The sequence below is a fragment of the Mirounga angustirostris genome, unplaced genomic scaffold (genome assembly GCF_029215605.1).
Source record: "Mirounga angustirostris isolate CCGP_5_RB_7025 unplaced genomic scaffold, mMirAng1.0.hap1 SCAF_4, whole genome shotgun sequence".
NCBI classification, from domain to species: domain Eukaryota; kingdom Metazoa; phylum Chordata; class Mammalia; order Carnivora; family Phocidae; genus Mirounga; species Mirounga angustirostris.
In genome coordinates, this window is record NW_026991712.1 from 107002543 (window position 1) to 107029387 (window position 26845).

The following is a 26845-nucleotide window of genomic DNA, read 5'->3' on the forward strand; positions in this document are numbered from 1 at the left end:
CTGGGAAGCTGATGAAGGTTTCTGGGGAGAAGAGTGATATGATAAGAATTGTGCTTTAGGAAAATGATCTCTGATGTTGTGTAGGACAGATTAGAATAGAGATAAAGAAACAGAGAGGCCAATTGAGAGTGTTTCATTAATTTTGGTGATAGACAATGAAGGCTTTGTGCTTGGAGGTGATGGCAGAATGGAAAGTGGTAGACAGATGTAATAGAAAGAATGGACAGTAGAAGAGAGATGCAAAAGGGATAGGTAGGAGGGTGAAAGGGTGGAGGGAGAATCTGAAGAGGTTGTTTGGAAATTGGGGTCTAAAAGAGTATTTGGGGTCAAGTCTTGAGAATATGGGGTTTCGAGTATTGCTGACCAGAAACGTGTTGACAGGCCACCATCAGAATAGGGAAGTCAGGTGTAAGAGCTAGTCTGGAGGAAAAGATGATGAATTTCATTGCAGACAAATTAAGCTTATTGTCGTCCAAACAGAAATATACGTAGAGTTGGAAATTTGAGTGAAAGCATTGTTCAGATGTGGGGTGGGGGCAATCGGAAGATTTGGGAGATATCTTAGGGATGAAAACAGGCCATGGAAATCATGATGAGCTTGCAGAGAAATGTGGGGGCCAAGGTAAAAAGTCTTGGGAATGGATACGTTCATGTATGAGGCATGAAGAGGAACCAGACTTAATTACAATATTTTTACAATGACTATTTCTGACATTTGACCTCGGATCTAGACAATCCTTTAACGGCCCTCAAAAGTCCATGCCCACTTTTTTGTCTCCATCTTTGTTTCTTTTATTGTTCCTATTCAAATTATGTACATTCTGAACCTGTTTTCCTCCATAATGCCTTGTTTACTTACCATGTCAGCCTTAAGGGTCTGATCTGAAGTTATGGATGGCTTATTGGTTAAAACCTCAGAAGCCAGATCAGAGACCATACTTTTCACCACTCATTTGCTGTGCCTCTGATAAATGTCTTAATCAGTGCCCTGTTTTACATAGTGGGAGCAATTACACCCTTCACACCTTCCTGGGTGGTTTTTAGGAATGCATGCTAAATCCTTGACATGATGTCTGACATGTTGTAAGCCCTTGGAATTGTTAGCTCTTCTTATTTTTTCCTTATACCTCTAAATATCTATAATGAAATATAATTTTTTCCTATTCTGCCCTGTGTTATCTTAGACTGTAGTTTTTTATAACCTCTGGGAGCTTCAGTGTCTGTACGAAAAACAAACAAACAAACAAACAAACAAAAAAAACCTTTGTATGTTTCTTCCAAGGATTAGAGTTCCTTTCTGTGAAGCACGTACTGTGATGACTACAATGGATTCAATAAATAGTGTCATTTAAATGATAGATTACTGGTATTTGCTTTTGTTTCATCATTAGTTTTGCATCTTTAGAGAAGGGGCCATTCCACTTTCTACCTAATTTTGTTTTGTGGACAGGGTTATTGTGAGGGCCATGTGGAATGACCCAGATGAAAGCTCTATATCATGTAATAAGGTATTTGCTTCCAATCTTTTTTCCAGAGGTGAATAAAGAAGATGGAAACATTACTTGCTGAGGATGCTGTGATTAGGAGAATCAGGATTAGATTGTAGAGTTCCCCATCACTTTTTCTTCAGTGGTTTCCTCTACCTTTCCCTTCACTTTTTCTTGCTTTTACTTAAACTCTAAATTCTTTTTCAGAATTTTTTTCAACCCTTTTAAGTTGTTAGACCTGACAGATCTCAAATTGGTATTCAATATGTCACTTTTGATGCCTCTTTGTTTTTTAGAACCATCTCTGAAAATGTCATAACTCCAATTGTTAATTTAAAAAAAAAATCTTTTTTCTCTTTGCTTCCTGCTGAGCAAATGGAGTCTGAAACATTTTTATCTGAAGAAGTGGAAATACTTGACCTATTTTTCAATTTTTCTATAATTTGAGATTCTGCTATCAAAATCAATTTAATTTTTGATGTGGAAGTTTTCTATGAAGGTAAAGTTAAATTGCTGGAAAGAAGGGGAGCACATTTTCTGAAATATTTCAGAAGGCTTGAACAAATTAAATGCAGATGAAAGAAATATATGAAAATTTCACTTGTCTAACCACAACAGTGTTGGGAAGAAATTAGCACGTACTGCTGATAAGGAAATTTAATAGTGATTAACAAATAATGGCAGTTATCATTTATTGACAACTTGGTGTTTTAGGCATCAAACTAGTTGTTTTAATGTCCATTCTTTCAGGAGCTTTAGTTCTATGAAAAGTTCTCTATATTGCTTCTTAGGCTCCTAGAGTGGACTCAATATTTTGTTTTTTGTTTTTGTTTTTTAAAGTAAGTTCTACATCTAATGTGGGACTTGAACTCAGGACACTGAGATCAAGAGTTGCATGATTTACTGACTGAGCCAGCCACGTGCCTCAAAACACTTGTAGTTCTTTTCTAAAGTACTTTCTGTGCCCAATATGGGGCTCAAACTCATGACCCTGAAGTCAAGAATCCTATGCTCTACTGACAGCCAGCCAGGTGCCCCTCAACATTCTGAATTAGGCTAATTTAGATTTCAACTTTGTCACAGTATGCCCCCACTCAACATTGTTCATTGTGAAATTTGGATCCTTGCTGGATTTATTTACTTTCTACATCCTTCTCTCTGCAAGGAGGGAGCAGTGATGCAAAGTGAAGAGAGAACATGGACATTGCCCTTAGATTTAGGGTACATTCCCTGGCCTCTGTTTTTTCATCTCTAAAATGAAGGTACTATCTGCGTATTGTAAGAATTATATTAGATGTAGTAGTATCTTCTAGGTTTTCATTAAATGTTTATTTCTTTTTCTTTTTCTCCATGCTATGTCCTCTTTCTTCCTTCCTGTGTAATAGAAATGTAATCCTTTTCTTTATGTCTTAGAAATTTCATTGCTTCCTGTGTATCTCTTGTGCCTAGTCTTAACTGTTTTGACTTAATCAGTCTCCTTATCCTTCTTATGGTTCGACCTATTTTTCTAAAATTCTTTCCACCTAACTCTGCCACTCTATTTCCACCTCTTTCCACCTCTAGCCCTAGTCCCTCTTAGGTTTTTGGTCACAGGCCTGTCAGGTTTACCCCAGATCCTACACGAAATGCTGATGTTATTACAAATGTGCTGGGTCCCCAAATTAATTTCCAATTCCGCTTGGAATTTCAATTCCATTTTCCAAGAGAAGCAATATTATAAATGGTGGTTCTGTTTCTAGGCCCAAAGCCTAGAAGCAAAAGCATGTTTAACTTAGAAGTTAATTGAAATATTTTACACTTATAACAGAGGAAAAGAAAATAATGCCATTGTAATTCTAGTAATAAAATAAAATGAAAACTATATTGAGTAAGGAGTAGTTATTTACTTTGAACATTGTGGAATGCAGTTGATGGAAATTCTGAAAGGAATGTTTAGATGCTTTAGGGATTGCAGTGTTTGTATGCTATGATTAATTAAAATTTTTTTTTCTCATGCAGAAGGTCATCGTGAGAATGCTCATTTATTAGCTGTATTTATAGTTTCTGTTTAGGTTCACAAATGGGATAAAAGAGAATAGGACATTTTCATTGAATAAGTCCATCTCCTATTTCCAAGATCCTCCCTATTGCTTGGCTTATTTTTCTTTGGTTCTGAGAACTCTCCTTTTTTACTGAAATCCTCGATACTCCTAACTTAGAGCTTGATTCAAGGCTGAAACTTAATGGTTTGTATATGCTCTAAAGTAGTATTTTTCAAACTGCAGGTTAAGATCAATTGATAGATTGTACAATTCAGTAGGATAGATAAAACCAACATTAAAAAAAGTAAGGAATAGAAAATGTATGAATTTATCCCAAGTGGTAAAGGTAAATAATATCTCTTGAAATGTTTGTTGGGTCATAATGTAAAAATATTTCATATTTTTCTTATCTGAATATGGTAAAAAATTACATAAATTCCTTGCATATAGCAACCCCCCCCCAAAAAAAACCCCAAACCAACCTTTTCTAAATTATTTAAATATTTTATAGTGAACCCTTCTGGTTAAGTTTTTTTTTTTTTTTAACAACTCATTCCCCATAATTAAGAAACCTTGTTACCCCATAGCTGTGCATTGATTAAGACTCTCACTGTGTGCTTATACTCATATCTTGGTACTGTAGATTGAGTGTTACTGGCCTGAGTTCCTACAGTTTTTTTTTTTTTTTAAGATTTTATTTATTTATTTGACAGAGAGAGACACAGCGAGAGAGGGAACACAAGCAGGGGGAGTGGGAGAGGGAAAAGCGGGCTTCCCGCGGAGCAGGGAGCCCGACGCGGGGCTCAATCCCAGGACCCTGGGATCATGACCTGAGCCGAAGGCAGACGCTTAACGACTGAGCCACCCAGGCACCCCGAGTTCCTACAATTTTTGTGTGAATGTTAACTTTTGAACTTTTTGATGCCTTAATTTAGAATGAATGATTAACAAGAGCTAGAGCTTGATTGCAGTATAACTAGACTTGATTAGTTATTTGCTAGCTTAATCATCTGACATGGTTTTAAAAGATATGCTCTCCTCCATTTCTTCTTTTTCTCACATGTTCTTGGAGTGACACAATAAAAAGACATTTAATGACTAATTTGTTAAAAAAAATTCTTAACACAGACTCTTTATTCTAATCATTTTCTTACACCTAAATGTTTTCCAATTGGATTCTTCTCATTTTATCTGAATTTTACTTTGCTTTAATTAAATATATTGTTTTGATTAATATCACTTTGCCTCTGTGGTCCACAATCACAATATTAATTAAATATTCATGCAAATACAAGAATTTGGTATTTAAATAATAAAGAATACATTTGTTTTGAAGTTTTATCTTTGAGATGTATGTAGAACATGATATAAGCAGTCATACTTTTTTTTTACTAAATGCCTGTTTTTCAGGCAAGAAAGAAAACTATGTAAATATCAGGTTTGGGAATATTTCAGTTAGAGAATCAGGATAACTTCTCTTCTAATTTTTTAAACTAATTGGTTTATCTTTGGGACGACAAAATGCAAATTGTGATACTTTTGTTTTATCTTCTCTATTGTACCCACCGTCGAATATGAATATGAAAAACTTTAAAGATTTTATTTATTTATTTATTAGAGAGCGAGGGAGAGAGAAACAGCATGAGAGGGGGGAGGGTCAGAGGGAGAAGCAGGCTCCCCGCTGAGCCGGGAGCCCGATGCGGGACTCGATCCCGGGACTCCGGGATCATGACCTGAGCCGAAGGCAGTCGCTCAACCGACTGAGCCACCCAGGCGCCCCGAATATGAAAAACTTCAAAGAATCCCACAAAATTGGTGCGAGTTTTTCAGTGCTTGAAGACCTCATAACAGAGTATAATATAGTTCATTATCCACGTTACATAATTTTAACTTAAATGATTCCATGAATAACTTCTGATTCTCTTTTCATAACTATGCAGTCTGTTGGCATAGGTTGGCTAATGAATTAAAGTATTACTTTGAAAAAAGGCTGTTTCTTAAATCATTAACTGGAAAATCCGTCAGTAGCCATTGTAATGCAAATAGAGCTTCACCCTTCATGGTCAGCATCTGACCAAGGATAAAGAAATTGCTGGTTTACTTCTCTCCCTGACTACATTTGTTATATTTTCCTAATGATTGACAGGCGGTGGTGGCGCCTTGGTCACTTCCCTTTCTGGGCTTACACTTCACTTCTTGCTTTGATAATTCCTAATAGCCTTTCCCACTTGGCTTCCTTCCTTGCCCCCTCCCTCCCTCTCTCCCTCCCACCCTTCCTTCCTTCCTGTTTAATCTTTAAATTTTTATTATTTATTTATTTTTTAAAAATATGTTATTTATTTGAGGGAAAGCAAGAGTGAGAGAGAGCGACAGTGAGAGAGATCGCAGAGGGAGAGGGAGAGGAAGAAGCGACTCCCCACTGAGCAGAGAGGCAGGGCTCCATCCCAGGACCCTGAGATCATGACCTGAGCCGTAGACACTTAACGGACTGAACCACCCAGGTGACTCCCCCCACTTGACTTTCTTAAAATCATGATGTTAGGCATGAAGGTGATCCTGAATTTATTCTGGTTCATCTATTATATTTCACATATGAAGAAGCTGAGACAGAGATTAAGTAAGTGGATTGACGTCGTTCAGCTAAACAACGCATAGCGGAGATTAGAAATCACGTCTTGTTTCCACTTTGACCTGGCAGGAAGTCAGTGCCAAATAAATATTTGCTAAACTGGGCTGACTCTTCCCCTATACCATCCTTTAGTTGAGTGGCACATTACTGCATTTAACCTTCATAATAATTTGGCTAAGGTCACATGGTTAAAAAACTATGACCTTGATCGTCTCCAGCAAATCTTGCCTGGTCCTAAAAGCAGGTCCGCCCCTGACAAAACCACACGAAAGCCATGTTTGAATAGAAAAATTCTCCTACTGCTCCACTCTTTAGTACTCTTTTTTTTTTCTCCCAGTTTTATTGAGAAATAATTGTTATAAATCACTGTAATATGTTTAAGACAGTTATTTTCCTAAATACTGTTTCTTACAGTAATTAACCATTTTCAAAATTTTGTTTTTCTTAGGACTCTATAGAGAAATTTTGTGCTTCTCTTATGTTATACATTTTTTTTCAGACACTCTTGATTTGTTTATTTGTTCTTTTTGCTTATCCTTAAATGGGAAAAACTCCTACCTAGATTTGATGTTTGATAAAAGATAGGGGTATGTGGTACCATTGGACCCTATACTATCTCCTTATAGCTACTGGTGGAAGGTGCAGGGCTGGTTGAAATGTGTAGCCCCCAGCATAATTTCTGGTGTCTAGCAGGAATTCCTGCAGTTTAGTGCTGGTTCAGTGTGGGGTTTGTAATTTATGTGACCATAAAAGAGTAATTTATTCTAGTGATTCTAGGGGTGCTTTTATTTTGTCTAACTCCATCTCTATGGAGAATGAGCTGCTCCTTGGGTTCTGCCCATCTGCAGCCTCTCCATAAGCTGACTTTTTTTTACTGCTATGTAACATGTCCCTGCCATCCTCCTCTAGCCTTGTTATATGCGGTGATTTGCAGGTTCTGAATATAAGGACCAAGTGAAGTGATTGTTATAGGCTACAAGAGGGTGGGACTGACGTAAAGTAGCTAGTTTTCTGTTAGGCAGATGGTAAGAGGCTGGTAAACTGGATGAGAGAAGAATATTGCTTGGGGGGCGCCTGGGTGGCTCAGTCATTAAGTGTCTGCCTTCGGCTCAGGTCATGATCCCAGGGTCCTGGGATCGAGCCCCGCATCAGGCTCCCTGCTCCGCGGGAAGCCTGCTTTTCCCTCTCCCACTCCCCCTGCTTGTGTTCCCTCTCTCGCTGTGTCTCTCGCTGTCAAATAAATAAATAAAATCTAAAAAAAAAAAAAAAAGAAGAATATTGCTTGGATTGACAATGGTGTTTCTTAATTCAGAAGTAACTGGGCTATGGGTAATAGAAATATTGTTTCTTGCAATTGGTTCTCTGTTATCCTTAGTTTTCAGTATTGCAAATTAAATTATCCACCCTGTCATGATTAATTAATTAATTAATTTTTAAAAAAGATTTTATTTATTTATTTGACAGAGAGAGAGACAGCGAGAGAGGAAACACAAGCAAGGGGAGTGTGAGAGGGAGAAGCAGGCTTCCCGCTGAGCAGGGAGCCCGATGCGGGGCTCGATCCCAGGACCCTGAGATCATGACCTGAGCCGAAGGCAGACGCTTAATGACTGAGCCACCCAGGCGCCCCTGTCATGATTAATTTAATGGGAAATTGGGAGAAGTCATATCAGAGACTTATTTAGATGACGGTATTTAAATCCAGAAGAAACATTTCTTATTTGTTCTTTAAGCTTCCTAGGGTAAAGTAGAATAGAATCTTTCGCTTTTAGTGGACTGGCTTATTATTTCCAAATCATGCTAACGAAAGCTAACATTTATTTTCTTCCTTGTCAGACTTTGGGTTGTAACTTTATTTTATTTTTTTGTATCTTCATTTTATTAAAACAACTTGAAAGGATGGTGTTAGTTTCCTAATTTTTCAGGTAAGGAAGTGGAGGCATAAGTGATTTGGTTAAGGTCTCATAATTGGTAATTGGTAGAGCTGAGATGCAAATCCAGGTCAAACTTCACGTATCATATTCTTTTTATTACATATTTTTGAAAATATGGTTAGCTGTCTTGGTGTTGACACCAAGCAGCCATCTAGAATTACTATTCTGTGGTATGAAAGCTTTATATTTTAATTACATATGAAAATAATGTGCTTTTAATCTTCTTTTTGAGATGGCAGTTCTTGGATTTACCCTTGGTGCCTTCATACTTGTGCTGCACATTAGTTCTGTGGCTAATTATCCCAGTGGAAAAGTAGGAACATCATGCCGTGGAATGGTTCCTGAACATGGTCATACTGCGCACCCGGATCCTATTCACAACATTTCAGTGAGTCAGATGACATTCAGACCAGGAGATCAGATCGAAGGTACTGTGCTGGGATTAACTATTTCGGTTTTGAGTTTCACTCTTTTCCTGTATGTTGAATCTGTATTACTGAGGGATTTATACAGTGTCATTTAAATCTGTTCACCTGTTTTCATAAGAGACCGCCATCTTATACTTCTCATTTTGAGTTTAACTACTAACGATGACTATATTACTTAAGTGGTATATGTGCTCCCCAATCAGAGTACGTTTTAAGTACAGTTTTATCATTAGTTAATAGATCTTTTTTAACAGTACTATTAACTCAATAGAAGAGGAAAATAAATTTTCTTTTGTCTGGTTTAAGGTGTAATAAACCCTTCTTCTTTGTTCCATGTAAACTCTTGTGTTTTTCTGATTCTTCTGGTGAAATATGGGCTGTTAAAGGTGTGTCTATAACAGTGTTTTACAAACTATTTTCTGTGATTCCAGAAATGCAAAATATTAACAAACTTTGACAAAAAGAGCGTATGGAAAAATAAATTTGGAACCCTCCGTGTGTTACATATAATGTACTTCGGAGGGTTTCATCCTGCCGAGTAGGATGTTAAAGGTCTTGGCGATTTTCAATAGAGAGACAAGTATTTACTTTCATTCAGCATTTTTCAAACTAATTTGGCCCCATGGACTACTCCCTGACCATCACCTACCTTTTTTCCCCCCCTTTGGAATGGCTATTGACATCTCACGGAGTGAATGTCCTGTGGAACACAGTTTAGAACTTCTTTGGCTACAGGATAATTTCTACCATTTTCTCTCCTGGAGCAGTTTTGTATATGTACACCAGATTCGAACTGTGAGTGCCTCCTTTGAACAGTTTCCTTTTGGGGATGTTGCTAAACCTCTTAAACGTCTTTTTGTTTGTTTCTCAGTTACCTTGTCAGGGAAACCATTTAAAGGCTTTCTCTTAGAAGCACGGGCTGCTGAGGATTTGAGTGGCCCTCCTGTTGGCTCCTTCACATTGATTGACAGTCAGGTGTCACAGCTTCTGACCTGTGAAGATGTACAGGTTTGTGTTATGTCTGAAATCTGTTGGTTTGCGTGGATCTTTTCACTACAGGGTGGTGGTTGTAAGATAAACAATGACATTATCTGTGTATTGCAGACATTTAAGTGGATTCACACTGATCAGGCTTTCCCCCTAATTTTCCTATTTGCAATATATTTTTTACACATCAGCATCCTAGAAAAGACAGTAGCTTAAAGAGTTTTGATATTTTATATAGTATTGACTCATATTATATTGATTATAAAGGGTGTTAGTATTGAAGATAGGATTCTAGAGTCGGACAGAGGTCTAATTTTTATCATTCATTCATTTAATAAACATTATATCAGGAACTGTCCCAGTGTGATATGGTGATGAGCAGCTCGACTTGTTCTTTGAAGAGCTCAGAGCATTACACATAGGTAGAACATATGGACATACGATGTATGATACATAAGTAGAACATAAGGATATAGGACAGATATACAAGAACACCTAAGTAGACTTAGATTAGAAACACACAGGATGGGTAGGAAGCATAGCAGGGAAAGTCACACACAGGCTGGAGGAAATTGAGAGAGAGCTCCTTGGAGGAGGTAGTCTCCACATCAGGCCTCAAAGAATGAGTAGGAATTTGCCAGGTGAGTGAAAGTGGGAAATGAGATTGTTCAAGGGGAAGGTATTCCTAAAATATAGTGCTATGTATGTGGGGGCAGGAATTTTTTCTTTTGATGACTTTTCTGTGTTCTCTTTGTTCCTATTAATGGAAGGAATATAAATTTATAGTATAAATGAATAAGGAGCAGGCCCTATATAGCATTAACATACCCAGTGTTCATAACCCTCTGCAGTTGTTAAATTTCTGTGGACTCTAATTTATTCACAGAGCCGGCTGCTAATCTGGTATCCACTAGCCAACATGTATTTGTTGAGTTCCTGAGTCCCTGTTCTAAGTAGAGCAGTCTTTACCAGGGTGTCAGCATCACCCAGTGATAGATTACTTTGCAAAATGATAGTCGTTCCAGCCATGCTCAACTATTGAGTGACTGAATGGTAGTTCTTCTCCATTTTATTTCAGGGATATGCTGTGAGTCACACAAGTCCATCCAAGAAAACAAAAATTAAAGTCTACTGGAATGCTCCAAGCGATGCTCCAGATCACGTAAAGTTTCTGTGAGTAGGAGAGCTTACAAATCTGCAACTAGTAAAATTGAAACAATAACTGTCTATATCATCTTTTTTTTTTTTTTTTTTTTTTTTAAAGATTTTATTTATTTATTTGACAGAGACAGAGACAGCGAGAGCAGGAACACAAGCAGGGGGAGTGGGAGAGGGAGAAGCAGGCTTCCTGTTGAGCTGGGAGCCCGATGTGGGACTCGATCCCAGGACCCTGGGATCATGACCCGAGCCGAAGGCAGTCGCTTAACCAACTGAGCCACCCAGGCGCCCTGTCTATATCATCTTTGATACCTATTGGACATTTACCTGTACAGGAGAGGTTTGGTGTAGTAATGACACCACGTCAGTGAGATAAGTAGTCATTTTGCTTTTTGTTTGATTTTTTTCCACCTAGCACAGGACCTGGCACCTAATAGGCACTTAATAGACATCGGTTGAATGAGTGAAATATTGCAGTGCCTTCAAACTAAGAGGCATCAGTTACTACTATTAATACTTAATATGGTGTATGGACTGATACATTTTTTTTTTTTTTTTGATTTGCTCTTGTCTTAAGAGGAGAATATGAAAAAAAAATCCTGAAATTTGGGTGACTTTTTTGTAGTGTTACAACTTGCAGATTAGATTGCCAGAAAAGTAAGATGGTGCATGCCCTCAGAATTATGAAATTTGGTAGAATTCGAAGTCCTTACTTCGACGTGCAAGGGGAAGTGGACTGTCGAAAAGCAGTCTGATATTCCTGAGTGGTGTTAGAGGCATATGTTTTAAGGAGAATTGCTCTCTTGGCACGTCTCTGTTTTTTGTTCCACTTTGCACACAGGTCCCAGCACACAGTAACACAGCTTCGCACATGTGTGTTGTGTGGACTGTGGCACCAGTACAAGCTGATGGTTGCTATATAGAATAGCTTCTCCCCGTAGCTGCCTGCTACACATGCCCTGTGGAATAATTTGAACAGCACATTCTGAAATGGGTAGTAGTAGTAGTGTGTTCTTTATACGTCAGGGATTAGAAATCTGTGCAGTTTAGTCCCTAGATCTGGCATTCAGGACTGCCGTGAGTATGTCCAAAGAGCGGACAAGGAAGAGAGGAGAAGAGAAGAAAAGAAAGATCGAGAGCGAACAAGAGAGTAAGAGCAGTAAAGTTCATTTAGTGATGAGGTGGAAGAGTCATTGGAGATTTGCCTTAGACAAAAGCGGTAGTACTGTTAGGTAGTAGTACGTTGTGTGTCTCTACTTTATTCCTTTTCTCCCCCCCCCTTTTTTTTTTTTGATTTGGTTATGATGGGCCACAATCAGGGTTCTGTTTGATCTCATTAGTACTGAATTTCAGAGTCACAGTTGTTGAGAAGTATAAAATCTACTGGGTGAAGATTCCTGGTCCTATAATTTCACAACCAAACGCCCTGCCTTTTACGACACCTGAAGCTACAAGAGCCCCTTTGTCGACATTCCCTCCGGTCTCCCATCTAACCAAATCAGTAAGTAACATTTTTATGGTTTCACCAAATGCAATCTGTAATAACGGTGTCTTTGGAAATTGTGGTTCTAGGCTTGGTGAAGTACGTAGAGAAGTAGCTGTACTGGGTCGCGGTAGTAAGTTTTTGGGATTTCTGCAGGAAATCTGAAGGAAGTCTTCATTGCAACATTATGACTTACAGGTCAGAATAAAGGCAGTGCAAGATCCTGCATGTTCGAGTTGTGGATCTGACATTCATTCAGAGTCTGTACAGCTAAATATCAAACGTGGAAGAGGAAGATTAAAGCTTGGGCTAAATTTAGACAGGATTTGGAGGAGAATCTTGAAATGATGATGTAACTCTTAGATCTGATTTCATGAAAGCCAGTGAGTACTGGGGGATTCTTTGTGCTGAACTACAGAAACTTGTGCAGACTCATCAGCGAGAATTCATTCAGGCCCTCTGGTTCAGAAGAATGATGACTGAAAAAACATATCTTGTAAAGGGTAATGCATACTGGAAACATTAGGAAGTTTTCACTGAAAGAAGTTCTGATGTTAGACTTATTAATTCAGAAGTGCATATAATGAAAAATGTCTTACAGCAAGTTATTACAGTTGAAAGAACAAACTTGGGTTTGATTCCCAACTTGTTTACTTTCTGTGTGGCTTTGGACAAGCTACTTAATTCTCAAGGGCTCAGTTTCTTCACCTATAAAATGAGAAATCTTAATATCTAGCTCTTAGTATCATTATGAGAATTAAAACAATGTAATGAATATAAGGTTTCTAACTACTTTGCACTTAATAGAAATTCTGTAAATATTAGTTCCTTTTTTCTTTTCCTTCTCTTTTTTGTCTTTTTATAGCTCTTTGTTCTTGTAGGGAAGACTAAGTAAAGCACTTGTGCTCCTATGTAATGTCTCATTTTGTTTTCCTTTTACATTTTGCAATGTGTGATGATTTTATTTGACTACATTATTATGAATGTTACACTTTTGACCATATAATTAGATCTTTTATTTGCACTTGTCTATTTAGTCTTTTTTTTTTAAAGATTTTATTTTTAAGTAACCTCTACACCCAACATGGATATTGAACTTACAACCCCAAGACCAAGAGTTGCACCACATGTTCCGCCGACTGAGCCATCCAGGCACCCCTCAGTTTACTTAGTCTTAATATTTAATTTCAAAGCTGCTTTAGGGGAGTAAATAGTCATTTTGGACCTGAGCTTCCTGGTAGGAATCTACTGACAAAATTATCTTTCCATATATTCACATAAAAGGCATTTGTTTTCAGAGCTTTTATGGTATCTCTGCACCAGGTTTGTAACCTCTGATTATAGAAAAGTTTAAAAGAGTCATGAGATTACAGCATTTGTAGAGCTAGAAGAGACCTCAGGGTTCAGTCCCTGTTGTGTAGTTGAAGGTATACAAGAGAGACAGTAAGTTCTTTAGCAAACATGCTGGAGTAAAGGGGAGAGCAGAGACCAAAAATCCAAGTTTTGTAGTGGCTTGTTTTTTCCACTCTACTGTGACTTTTAAGTTCCTGTGAAATAATAAGAAATATATATATATATATTGGTCTCTGCCGTGGTTCCTGCTAATATTTGGCCATTGACCCCAGTTCCTGATACAGAGCTCCTAAATCTCTTGTAATTTCCTGAGTGGTAGGAATACCTTTTGTTCTAATGAGGTAACTCTGGGTGGGCTCCTGGGTGAGGGCAGAAAGACCAACCCATGCTGGGAACTTTCTACCTCACTCTCTATTTTCCAGAGATGAAAGAGGGGCTGAAAATAGAGTCAATAATCCAGCATGCCTCCACGATGAAGCCTCTATAAAAATCCCAAAAGTATGGGGTTCAGAGAGCTCCCAGATTGCTGAACACATGGAGGTCCTGGGAGGATGGTGCCTTAGGGTGTGGAAGCTCCATACCTCTTGCCACATACCTTGCCCTGTGTGCCTCTTCCATCTGACTATTCCTGGGTTGTATCCTGTAATAATACACTTGGCGCACCTGGGTGGCTCAGTTCGTTAAGTGTTGGACTCTTGATTTTGGCACAGGTCATGATCTCAGGGTTGTGAGATCGAGCCCCACGTGGGCTCCATACTCAGCAAGGAGTCTGCTTGAGATTCTCTTTCTCTCCCTCCCTCTCCGCTTATGTGTGCTCTCTCTCTTTCACTCTCTTCCTAAATAAATAAATAAATAGCACACTGGTAATCTAGTAAGAAAGCTGTTTTCCTGAGTTCTGCAAACCATCCTAGTATATTATCAAACTTGAGGAGAGGGTCATGGGAACCCCAATCCCGTCCAGTGGGAACCTGGAACTTGCGATTGGCCCTGAAAGGAGCAGTCTTATGGGACTGAGCCCCTAACTTGTAGGATGGAACACTAACTTCAGGTAGATTGTGTCAGAATGGAATTGCGATGTGGGATACGCAGTTGGGGTCCCCAGAGAATTGCAGAATTGGTTAATGTGGGAAAACCCGCCACACATTTGGTGGCCGGAAATATTGGTAGAGTAGAAGAAATGAGAAGTTTTTTTTTTATTCATTTCCCATTAGATTTAGTTACGTAGTATTTAACTCTTTTCTGAAATACACCCTCACAGTGCCTTCTAACAAGATGACTGCACATTTGCTCTGTCAAATTGTAGAGCTGACATTTTTTGATATGCTTCCTCTTTTTTGCCATAAGAAGCTCTGAATCAAGTCATTGTAGATTGTTCCTGTTTTTCCTCCACTAAATTGTTATTATTTGGAGTGGTGGTATACATAGGGATAACCATTTTTTCTTACAGTTTTAATATCCAATTTGAACCTGAATTCTAGAAGCAGAGTTCAGGATCTAAATATAAAAACTTGCTAAGAGTTTGTCCATTTGCTTTTTAAAAGTCCATTCTAAAAACTCAAGGGTATCCTTTAGGTAAGAATGTCAATGTGGACTTAAATATTCTCTAAGATGTTTTTCAAAATTTGCTAGAAACTTTGCTCCAGAACATAATTAATGTGAAATATTTCGGGTATTAAAGTCCTTTTAATTTTATGTATTAAAATCCTTTTAATACTCATGCACATTATAGTCCAACTAATGTTGTCTTCCAGATTTTAATTAAAATTAATTAAGTTTAAAAGTTCACAACCTAACTACTACTTTGATCATTTCTAATTTGGGATGTGTCTTTTGTTTCCTTCTTTGAAATATTATGAGAAGATATTCTTGTTAAAATTTGTGCTTCCAGGTAGTGGCTCTTTTATCATGGTGAAATGAACTGCTTGGTTGGTAATTAAGACTTTTTCTCCCTGTCATTTTTCTAGTTCAGTGCTTCAGATTGTGGGAACAAGAAGTTCTGTATTAGGAGTCCTGTGAACTGTGACCCAGAGAAGGAGCCGGCCTGTTTCTTCTTGTCCTTCACACGAGATGACCAGTCAGTGGTGGTTGAAATGAGTGGTCCCAGTAAAGGCTATTTATCCTTTGCGTTTTCTCATGACAGATGGATGGTTTGTATCCCTCACTTACGTAAGTGGTAATGAAAGAAAATTACTAGAGGGACTGTAATCAGTGGCGGTGTACTTGTTGGTTCTAGAGTCAAATGATCACACTTTAACAATGGGAAGGGGAACGGGAGGGCAGGAAATGGTAACTTAGAGCAGATGCTGACCTAAACATCTTTGGGTATTTCATGTTTTTAACAGTTGTGCAATTACATAGCTCTAAGAACAGGCCATCCTACGGAGAGTTAGGAAAATCACTCTATATCCAGTGGACTTGCCACTGTATCTTTCTGTCTGTCTCTGTCTGTCTGTGATAAAAGCAAGAAGTACAGTTAAGAAAAGTTGCTCTGCATAAAAGTCTTATGTTATTTGTGATGCTTTTCCAACCCTCGTTGTTTTCTCGAGTGGCCAGCAACCACAGCATGGGTTGCTGCCTCGGTGTCCCCATTTTGGTAGTCATCGGTGCCTATCCCAAACAGAATGACATCTGGTGTGTCCAGGCTTAATATATTCTTCACCGGTAGGCTCCTTTGTCAGATCTAGGGAAGGCAGCATTTGTTTTAAGCTGATTCTCACTCTCCCTGGGTAGTGCTGAATGGATTAAATGGTTCTATAGATGGCAGCCTTGTGCTGTGGTGTGGAAGAGCCAAGTGCTGCAGAGGCATCCTGGTCTCCCTGAAGGAAGGCAGGAGAGTATGGGCCAGGACATGTGTGAGTCCTGTTCAGAGCAGAGTTGGCGGGGAGGTTGGGGATGACTACAAATGGAGAAAGCCTCTTACTTCCACGTTAGCAAAGGCAACAGGTCTTTTCTAGAGAGATTTCTTCCTGTCAGGTTTTAAACTTAACATCACTTCTTTAGGGAATCCTATTTCAAAAAAAGGAAAGGAACGCTGAGATTCTGTACTAGAACTAATATTTTCCCCAAAAGTGCGCTCTGATTGCATTGGTCCTTGTATGTTGCTTGCAAGTTTTGCAGGAAGCCAGGGGTAAAAAGTTACACCTAGATATTTTACTATATGTGTATGCATATGACCTAGATATTTTACTATATAGTCCTTGAATGCACCCATTATTCTCTTTCATTAAGCAAAGTGTATATCTTAAACTTATGAGAGATAAGATCTGTCATATGCTTTTATTTTTTATTATTTTTTTAGAGGGGGAGGGGCAACGGGAGAGGGAAAGAGAATCTTAAGCAGGCTCCATGCCCAGTGCAGAGCCCGATGTGGGGCTCGATCTTATGACCCTGAGATCATGACCTGAGCTGAAATCAAGAGTCAGACACTTAACCTTCTGAGCCACGTAAGCTCCCCAGATATGTCATGTGCTTTTAAAAATAACATATAAGGAATTATGACTCTTTCTTTTTTAAAGTTGTTTCTTGGGAAATTTTATACTTGATTGAATGATGTTACAGTAGTTCAAAATGTTTTCCCCATTTCCCTTTGTAATTGTCATCAAACCTATAGCATATTCTTTTGGGTATTTGCAGTTCTGGCCAAAATGAACCAGGTTTGGCGCCTAAGGGGGATGATGAGACTGGATTAAAAATAAAATGGGACTACACAGCAATAAGGAAAGATGGTGGTAGTGCTTGTTGTGTAAATGTGATGGAACTGGTTATGAAGGAAATTCTGAAGATGGCCCCCCTCCAAGGATTAACAGTGGTGGTCTCGTTGGAATAAGCATGTAGCTTCATCTGTAACATACAGTGCTCATTGAGATATGTGCTCTGGTCCCTTAAATAGAAAACATTGCAGTCACTTTAGAGTCAAACTTCATGCAATAGTATATTCACATTTTTCTTTTTCTGGTCACATAAAATCTGTCAGCGAGAGGAAAAGACAGTACTGCTACCCTGGGCGTGGTGATGAGGAGCCCATAAGTAGACCCGTTGTTTCTGTTCTAAGTTGTAGGCATCGATGGCACAAAAGCATTTGTCTTTACTTCAAGATATATTTATCTTACTTAGAAATCTTATGTTTCTAGTATAGTACTCATCAAAAAATGTTTATAAAAAAGACTTAATTATGCAGGTGCAGTTGATTTACAGAGCAATCTTACTTAATGATTAAAATCATCTGTACACCTGTTTGCCTAAATTGGGGGAAATAAATCATCCTCAGAAAATATTTTTAAAGTGGTTATTTCTATTTTTGGTTATTCAGAAAATTTTAGGATACTTTTATGACCTGCTGTTTCTTTTTAGTTCCTAATATAAATTTAAATACTGAAGGTATCTGATGCTATGAATACTAGCTAAATGATACCTTTTTCAATTTTACTTGTGAATTAATGATAACAATTATTTTGGTATTAGACTTCATCACTAAAATTGATGAAAAGTATAATTTTCCATATTTTTGCTAACAATGACTTGCTGATGTCTGAATTTTAACTAAATTTCAAAGTATACACATATTCCCTATCTCAGATACTTTATTAAATGATACAAAGTGTATCAAGAAGGCATACTATATATTAGCTTCTGTTGGCTTCCTTCTCCTGCCCAGTGTCATCTTGCTCTGTACAAAATTTCTTAATGTTGAGTTCTAGAATGTTCCCAGTTCTGGCCTCTCTTGCACTTCAGATTGGGATTTCCAGTGGCTGGCTGATCTTGTCCAGATGAGTATTCCTGGACAGCACTAACCATCATTTATAAAACTGAATTTAGTATCTTCCCTCCTCATGTTTCCTGTGTTCCCCATTCTTGGTGATCAAAAACAGTAATAAAAAAGCAGTTACCATTACTGATCTCTTGCTTCTTTTCAGAAACTGTCCTGGGCAGTTTATAGACTCTCATTCATTGCTGCCACCATCTTCTTTGGTGTTCAGGGAATTTGGTTGTGACTTAGGTTCTTCCCTTTTATTCACCTCAGGTCCTTCTTCCTCCTGCACACCCCCAACTTTTTGTTTTGAGAAGTTTTAAACCTACATGAAAGTTGAAAGAATAGTACAACAAACACCAATAAGTTCTTCATCTACACTTGCCATGTTCTCTCCCTTTCCTTCCCCCACCAGGTGTGTGTGTGTGTGTTTGTATGTTTGTGTGTAGATTGACTTATGAAGTGTATATAAAACACACATTTTTCCCCATACTATTTGAAAGTTATAGATATCTCATGACATTTTATCTTTACAATTTTTAGCAAGTATCTCCTAAGAACAAGGATATGCTCCTATAATTACCATAATATCTTGATCACATTGAGAAAACTTAACAATGATATAATAATTTTATGCAATATAGTCTATATTCCAAATACCTCAGTTGTCCCCATAAAGTCCTTTATACCTGTTTTTTAAAAAAATTTCTGACCCAAGATCCAATCATTTATCACCCAATACATTTAATTATCGTATCTCTTTGATCAGTTTCCCTACCTAAAAAATCTTTTTTAAAGATTTTATTTATTTATTTGAGAGAGAGAGAATGAGAGACAGAGCATGAGAGGGAGGAGGGTCAGAGGGAGAAGCAGACTCCCTGCCGAGCAGGGAGCCCGATGCGGGACTCGATCCCGGGACTCCAGGATCATGACCTGAGTCGAAGGCAGTCGCTTAACCAACTGAGCCACCCAGGCACCCTACCCTACCTATTTTCTAGATTTCTTTTTAGTCCAATTCTGTAGAATGTTCCACAGTTTGTACAGTAGATTCAGGTTAAGATTTTTGGCACAAAGACTGCCAAAAGGGTTTGTTTCTATCTCAGTGATCATATCAAGAGGTGTGTAATGTCAAGTTAGTCCATTATTGATGATTCTATGTTTGATCACTGGTATCTGTCAGATTTTTCCATTGTGAAGGCATATTTTCTCTCTTTTTTTTTAAAAGAAAGATTTTATTTATTCATTTGACAGAGACAGTGAGGGAGAGAGAGACAGAGCACAAGCAGGGGGAGTGGCAGGCAGAGGGAGGGGGAGTGGCAGGCAGAGGGAGAGGGAGAAGCAGACTCTGCACTGAGCAGGGGGTCTAATGTGGGGCTCGATCCCAGGGCCCTGGTATCATGACCTGAGCCAAAGGCAGATGCTTAACCAACTGAGCCACCCAGGTGCCCCGAATTTTCTCTTTTTAATTAATAAGTAATCTGTGGGGTGATACTTTGAGGGTGAATATTCTGTTCCTCAATAACATTTTACTAAATGATTTTAGCATCTATTGCTGTTCCTTTCCTGAAACAGTTATTACATTTGTGGTTACAAAATGGTGATTTTCTAAATTATTTATTAACTGGTGTTCTTCTAAAAAGAAGAACTTTCTTTTCTCTGCATCTGCCCTTCCCTTTTGGTGACACACTATGGACTAATGAATTCCTTTGGTCTATTGTGTTATAGTTTATCATCATCATTCTTGTTTTAGATGCTCATATTAACCCAAATACGGCTCTTTCAAGCTGTTTTTTTTTGTGACCTTTCGATGTGTCTGTGTTAATTTTTTGGTGTGTCTTTGTTTTCTGGTGAAACAAGATGTCCACTCATCTTACACTGTTTTGCATTTTTATTTCTCCAAGGAGGTCTGTTTCCTTTTAATAGGAATAGTGTTTAAAATAAGTCAAGATTTGGGTGCCAATATGTTCATTGCTACCAATCTTCCAGATTTTTGATTCTGTCTTTGACATACTTCTTCATTCTTTTTATTGTATCGTCACTATCTCTGACTTGGCTTACACCTTTATTGTCATTTCAAGATCGCCGCAGTGACCCCTCACTGGTCCTGCTGGCTCCATGATTTCTCCTTTAAAATTTTTAGCAATTTTATTCCATTTCATCTTTCAATAGTCACTGTTGTTTTCTTCCTGGGCTACCACGGAGATCATCTCAATCCTATCTCCAGAAACCTTTAGTAGTTATAGGAAAAATGTTCTTTTTTCATTAGCATGGCTTTCAAAACTCTTCAAAGTCCTTGTTGGAATTTCCAGCCTTACCATGTATATGTATTAGCTAACATAATCACCTGTTCCCTAAAAGTTTCATATATTTTTTTATTTCTATGTCTTTGGTCCTGGAAGTTCCTCCTTTTGGGAAACTTTTCCTTTAATCTCAACTCTACCTTATCAACATATAAATATTTTTCATTCTCTAAGGCCTACTTACTATCTTTTCTGATAAGTTTTTTCAAACCTTTGGCTCTACGTAATTTGTCCTTCCGTGGTACTTTGTCTAAACCTGTTTTATCATAATTCACATACTATTATAACTGTCTCTTCCATTAAAAAGTAGTCTTTGGTTGTAAGAACAATCTAGTCATCTTTATTTTTCCCACAGTAACCCACACAATGTTTTCTGAACAGAGTGCATTCTAAATGCTTGATTCAAGAGAAACAAATGGGAGAAAGAGGATCTGTCCAATTCAGAAACTTGGTGGAACTTCTTATATGTGTGCTTCTATGCTCCATACTTGGGGTTTCTAGAATTGCCTGGAGCCTAAGGTTGTAATAGCAACCTTCTCATACTCTTCACTGTAGAGTAGTGAGGACTGAAAGTTACTTCTTCTCCATCCCCATCATTCTCTCCAATATTTGAGAGGTCTGTCTGCAGTGAGTTAGTATGGCAGTTGGCTTATCATCATTTTGCCTCAAAATCAACCGTTTTGTTATATTAAAATTTGTTTTATTAAATAAAAAAAGAGTTTGTATACCTCATAGATGAAAGTGTAGAGAAAACACATTGTTTAAATTAGAGATCAGTGAACTTTTTCTGTAAAGATTCAGATAGTAGCAACTTTAGAATTTGTGGGCATATGGTCTGTGTTCTTAATACTCATCTCTGTGTGGTAGCACTGAAACAGCAATAGACAATCCATAAATTAATAGGTGTGGCTGTATTCCAGTAAGGCTTTCTTTGTGGATACTGAAATTTGGATTTCATGTATTTTTACTCATCATGACATATTCTTCTTTTTTTTTTTAAAGATTTTATTTATTTGACAGAGAGAGACAACAGCGAGGGAGGGAACACAAGCAGGGGGGAGTGGGAGAGGGAGAAACAGGCTTCCCGCGGAGCAGGGAGCCCGATGCGGGGCTCGATCCCAGGACCCTGGGATCATGACCTGAGCTGAAGGCAGACGCTTAACGACTGAGCCACCCAGGCGCCCATGACATATTCTTCTTTTTAATAAATGGTTTAGATATGTAAACATCCTTGTTAGCCTGTGGGCTGTACAAAAACAGGCATCAGGCTGAATTTGGTGTGTGTGCTATAGTTGGTTGATTCCTGGTTTAAATCACCATGACTCCAAATTTCTTGAGTTGGGCTAATTCTGATTTGAATAGAAGATGTGTAACAGTGAATAATTGGTTGCTAAGGTTATGTACTTGGGAGTTCTCAAAGGTGGAACTTTAAAAAATAAATTTAAAATATGTTAGAATATCATTGGGATTAATAGCAAAATTTATTATAAATTGTCAGTCTTGGCTTTGTTTAAGGAGTTTAGTGACTACAACATATAAAAACATCTTGTTAGATAGTTTATGGAGAATGGTTTAGAATAAGTGAAAGAACCAAAACTATACACAGTAATTTAAAATGCAGATTATTTCTTTGTACCATCATTTAAATGTAATTTGAAGATTCTGTGTGTCCTCTGATAGTCACTTTAAGCTCTAACTTTTAGAGCTAAGGAATATTGGAGACTAAAGAGTAGATAGGAATTAGACTGACAGAAAATGCCTCCTTGAGTTCAGACAAGTTGGTCTTAATATGTGATCTATTGAGTGTGTACAATATTAGCAGTATTTGATTACAGTGTCCTCATCTTAAAAGTTACCACCCCCAAACCCAATATAGTGCAGTGCATTTATAGTTATGAAAATTTGTAAGACACAGATATTTATTTACAAACAATGTTCATAATAAGTTCAGTGAAAAAGTAACAGAACTGTGTATTTTCCTATTTGGGGTGAAAAAGTAGGTATAAATACAAATAGGTTTGGATGAATATACATGAAAGCATTAACAGTGGTGTTTGAGTTTATGGGCATATAAACATGTTATTTTAATCTATTTTTACATTGAAATTGTGTTGCTTTTGTATTATAACAAAGTTATTATTTATTTATATTGAATGAAGTATAGTTGACACACAATGTTACATTAGTTTCAGTACAACATAATGATTGGACAGTTTTAAATATCATGCTATGCTCATCACAAGTGTAGCTGCTATCTGTTACCATACAACACTGTTATACCATTGACTATATTCCCCGTGTTCTACCTTTTATTCCCATGACTTATTCATTCCACAGCTGGAAGCCTCTGTTTCCCACTGCCTCTCACCCATTTTGCCCATCCCCCCACCCCCTCCCCTCTGGCAACCACCAGGTTTGTTCCCTGTATTTATGGGTCTGTTTCTGATCTTTGTTTCTTTCTTCATTATAGCAAAATTGTTTTAAATTAATAAATTGGGCAGCCAATTCTCTTGAGTTCATAGCATCATTAGGATTGAATCAGAAAATTATGTTTTAACAGCATCAAATACTATTTGATTTCATTAGGGATGCTTTTAAAAACAAAATGTTGATATTCCTTTGAATTTTTCTCATTTGCAAATGTTTTTAGGGTGATGATGATGCTTATTTGTGTATTCGTGAAGATCAGACTGTGCACATACAACCTTCCCATTTGACAGGGCGAAGTCACCCTGTGATGGACTCCGGGGTAGGTGTGAAAATTCTGGGAACCTCCACCTGGCTTGTCCGTCTTTTGGCTGTGTGGCCAACAGTGGAGTAACTTTGCTGCAAGATAGCTCCCCATCCTCAGTTAGCAGACCCAGAGCAGGAGTCTGGCAACAGGCTTCCTTTCTTATAATAATCTGGGAGAAACTTTTCTGTGCTTTATTTTATTTTAAAATAAAATATAAAAATAAATTATATAGTATTATATTTATATGTTTAATTTATTATTAATATCATTATATATTTATATTTTAATATATATTAAAGTATATTTTATTATTATATAATTTAATAAAATTATGTGTATTTAAGGTATACAACATGATGGTTTGATATACATTGTTTTCCCACTTCCTCTCTGAGGAGTACAAGAAACATTTTCTCCTAGTTTATTTGTCTTTATCCCACGTGGCAAAATACTGTTTTTACTTGGAGTCAGAACCCCATAAGTCCTCTACCCAGGTAAGAAACTTTGGCAGATGTAGTAACCCCATCTGGCCACTGACACAAAATCAAAAACACTGAAGAAACAATTAGGAAGTAATACGCCCGTGGCCACAATGTAACATGTAACAAGGGAGAAGTCCCAAGCCCAGGGGAAAGCTCCACAGAGTGTGTGAAGTCCTAGGCAACAGCTACCGCTCCGTCAACGCTCATCTGCTTGCCGATGCCATGTGATGAGAGACACTTCTCTACCAGAAATAGGCCATCTCTGGCACAGATGCCAAGAAGAGGCACAGAAGACAACTGTCCAAGGCACTGAACCAGTCTCCGCCCTATACACTCCTCCTTCTCACTGGACGAGAAACTCTGTGTCATTAACCCAAGCCTCTTCTTAAAAATCGGTCTGTAAGGTTTTGAAAAGGAGCTGATGCTCTGACCATCTTCATCATAAAATATTCTTTTCTAACATGTGAAAAAAAAAGGATTTAGGTGACACAGGCAAGAATTCATCTTTTCCTACAAGAGAAACTTGTGCTTTTGCAAAGTGTAGAAAAGGGGAGACGGTGGTCAAAGGGTACAAAGTTGCAGTTATGTAGGATGAGTAAGTCTAGAGATCTAATGTACAGCATGATGACTGTATTTAATAAAACTGTATTGTATACTGGAAATTTGCTAAGCGAGTAAATTTCAGGTGCTCTCACCACAAAAAAAAAGGTAAGTATGTAAGGACACAACTGTAGTAATCATTTCACTATGTATATAGTTTTCCTGGAAAGGAAATCCAGCAGGTCAGGATTTTGATCATATTTTATTTTTAACAAATCTGTGGAAAGTGCTGAGAAGACCCATTGTGTACGTTTGTAGGGTGCTCTTGAGGATCTGGCTTGGAGGCTGGCGGATGGTGTTATGCAGTGTTCTTTCAGAAGAAACATTACCCTTCCTGGGGTTAAGAATAGATTTGATCTAAACACAAGCTACTACATATTTCTAGCAGATGGTGCAGCTGACGGTGGTACGTATATTGATGAAACCTATCTTTTCAAGTTTTTTTCTCTCTCTTCTTCCCTTTTCCACCTTTCCTGAAGAGACTACTATAATTGCTCATTTTTTAAGATACACACTTGTGGGTAAAGAGTTATCAAAACCCTTTTCCATTTTTGCCTGACAGTTCGACTGTGGATGACCTTCTCGTTTTGTATCCTGGGAAACTAGATAAAAGTAGTGTCAACTATGTTATAAGGTGACATGCTTATGACAAAAGTGACTTCTGGCTGGCAAACTGCATTTGGACCAGGAAGAACTATAAATACCTAGTAAGAAGCCATATCTTTGGGCTTCCCTAAGTGTTGTGACGTTGGCAGATTCCTGGCAGGGATCCTGTAAGCAGTGACTGTGGGATTGTTGCAAGAGATGCTGGCTTTTGTAGGATAACCTGTCTAATGTGAATCTCATCTCCTTGAACCTGAGCTTTCTCCAGGGAGGTGGAAGAGGGGTAGAGAGAATAGCCCCTGGCCAACTGAATAAGGTGCTACAAGATCTCCCATCAAAGGAAAACGCCTCTAAATGCCCTGCAGCTGTGCTTGTCTCTGTCCCACATCTCTCTAAGTGAATTTGATGCCAAGTGCAGCCCGCGGTAGTTTTATGTGTTTGAATATTTACTTTATCCTCTTTTTTTAAAAGAATATTTCCTTTGTCCTTAAGAAGACTGCCCTGGTGGGTATTGCAACACATAGTAATAAGGATTATTAGATTTTGTTTAAGGTCTTGGCTGATGATGTTTTGAAGAACTACAGGAAATGCCAAGGTAGTATGTAGTGACTCATCTCTTGAGAGATAATACCACCCCCAAACTTTGAGAATATAGCTTCCTTTGAAAATGGTGAGAAGCTGGGTGGATGGAATGGAAGGATAGGGGGTGAGGTAAAGGAAGAGAAAGAGCAGAAATGTGGTGTAGGTAAAATGGTGAAAAGCCTTTGCATATTCTATCATGTGGTTTTGATTTTATACTATGGGTAAAGGGGACACAATAGTTTTGAAGCAGGATAAAGTATCTCCTCAGTGTTATGAGAAAATTTAGGAATATTCGTAGATTTAGTTGTAGGTGATATATGTAGTTATTTTAGTTAAATCGTGTAGTCTCGTTTGCGCCAGTAACAGCAAAAAGAGCTTGAAAATCATTTCTTGGCTAAGTGATGATAATGAAGAAAAACTACTCCGTGCTAATGACTGCCAGTCACTGGCTAAGCACTGTAGTTAGATCCTTCATTTTTATCTTCATAAAAATTATATTAGATATGTACTCTTTTACTATCCCTGTTTCATCCAGGAGGAAACAGAGGCTTAGGAGCGGTTAAGTAATTTGCCCAGATGAGTCCATGGTAGAGCTGGAATTTGAACCCAAACTCGTTGACCTCAGAGCCTAAGTCGTCAACACTTTTGAACATGGAAAATGTAGGAATTGAATTTTTAATGAGGAAAAGGGTCAAATATTTGTGTTTTGAAACGGATGCCACTCAAGTAGAGGTAATTGTGTTTGTTGTTACTCTAGCTGTCACTTATTGTGCATTACATATATCCCATGTCTCACAGAGGCTTTGTCAATAGACATTATATTGCCCATTTAAGAGGAGGAAACTGGAACCTAGAAAGGCTAAGTAACTCGTTCCAAATCAAACAAGTAGCGGAGTCAGAAATTTCATCCCAGGCTGTTCTGCTTACAGAAGCCGTGCCCTTTCCATCATACCAGCCTGCTTCCTTTGGTGCCTGGTGTGGTGCAGGTGCTCCATGAGTGACTACTGAAGCAAATGGATGTCTTCAGCTGCTAGGGCATTTAACGGTTTGCATTTATACTTTAAAAAACTTGATACTTAGGGGCACCTGGGTGGCTCAGATGGTTAAGCGTCTGCCTTCGGCTCAGGTCATGATCTTGGGGTCCTGGGATTGAGCCCCATGTCAGACTCCCTGCTCATGCTCCCTCTCTCAGTTAAATAAATAAAATCTTCAAAAAAAACTTGATACTTAAAAAATTTACACTTTAAAAGAAAAGCAGTTTCATTTAAGTAGATGAATTCTATTATATAATAAATTGTGTGTGGGGGTGTGTGTGGTGAT

The 26845-nt window shown here is 38.0% G+C and overlaps 1 protein-coding gene across 9 annotated transcripts in view; it reads left to right on the forward strand.

The window, feature by feature from the left end:
• The window catches only part of FRRS1 (ferric chelate reductase 1), a 107358-nt gene that overhangs the window by 65851 nt on the left and 14662 nt on the right, over positions 1–26845 (forward strand). For 8 of the 9 annotated variants that reach the window (XM_054512721.1, XM_054512722.1, XM_054512718.1 and 5 more), the window contains 7 exons: positions 8301–8496; positions 9368–9504; positions 10562–10656; positions 11995–12142; positions 15442–15624; positions 23175–23273; positions 24599–24746. In XM_054512721.1, the coding sequence (XP_054368696.1) occupies positions 8301–8496; positions 9368–9504; positions 10562–10656; positions 11995–12142; positions 15442–15624; positions 23175–23273; positions 24599–24746 (1006 nt within the window). Of the gene's footprint in view, positions 1–5853; positions 6010–8300; positions 8497–9367; positions 9505–10561; positions 10657–11994; positions 12143–15441; positions 15625–23174; positions 23274–24598; positions 24747–26845 lie in introns of all 9 variants that reach the window. The other variant, XM_054512719.2, reaches the window with a different exon arrangement.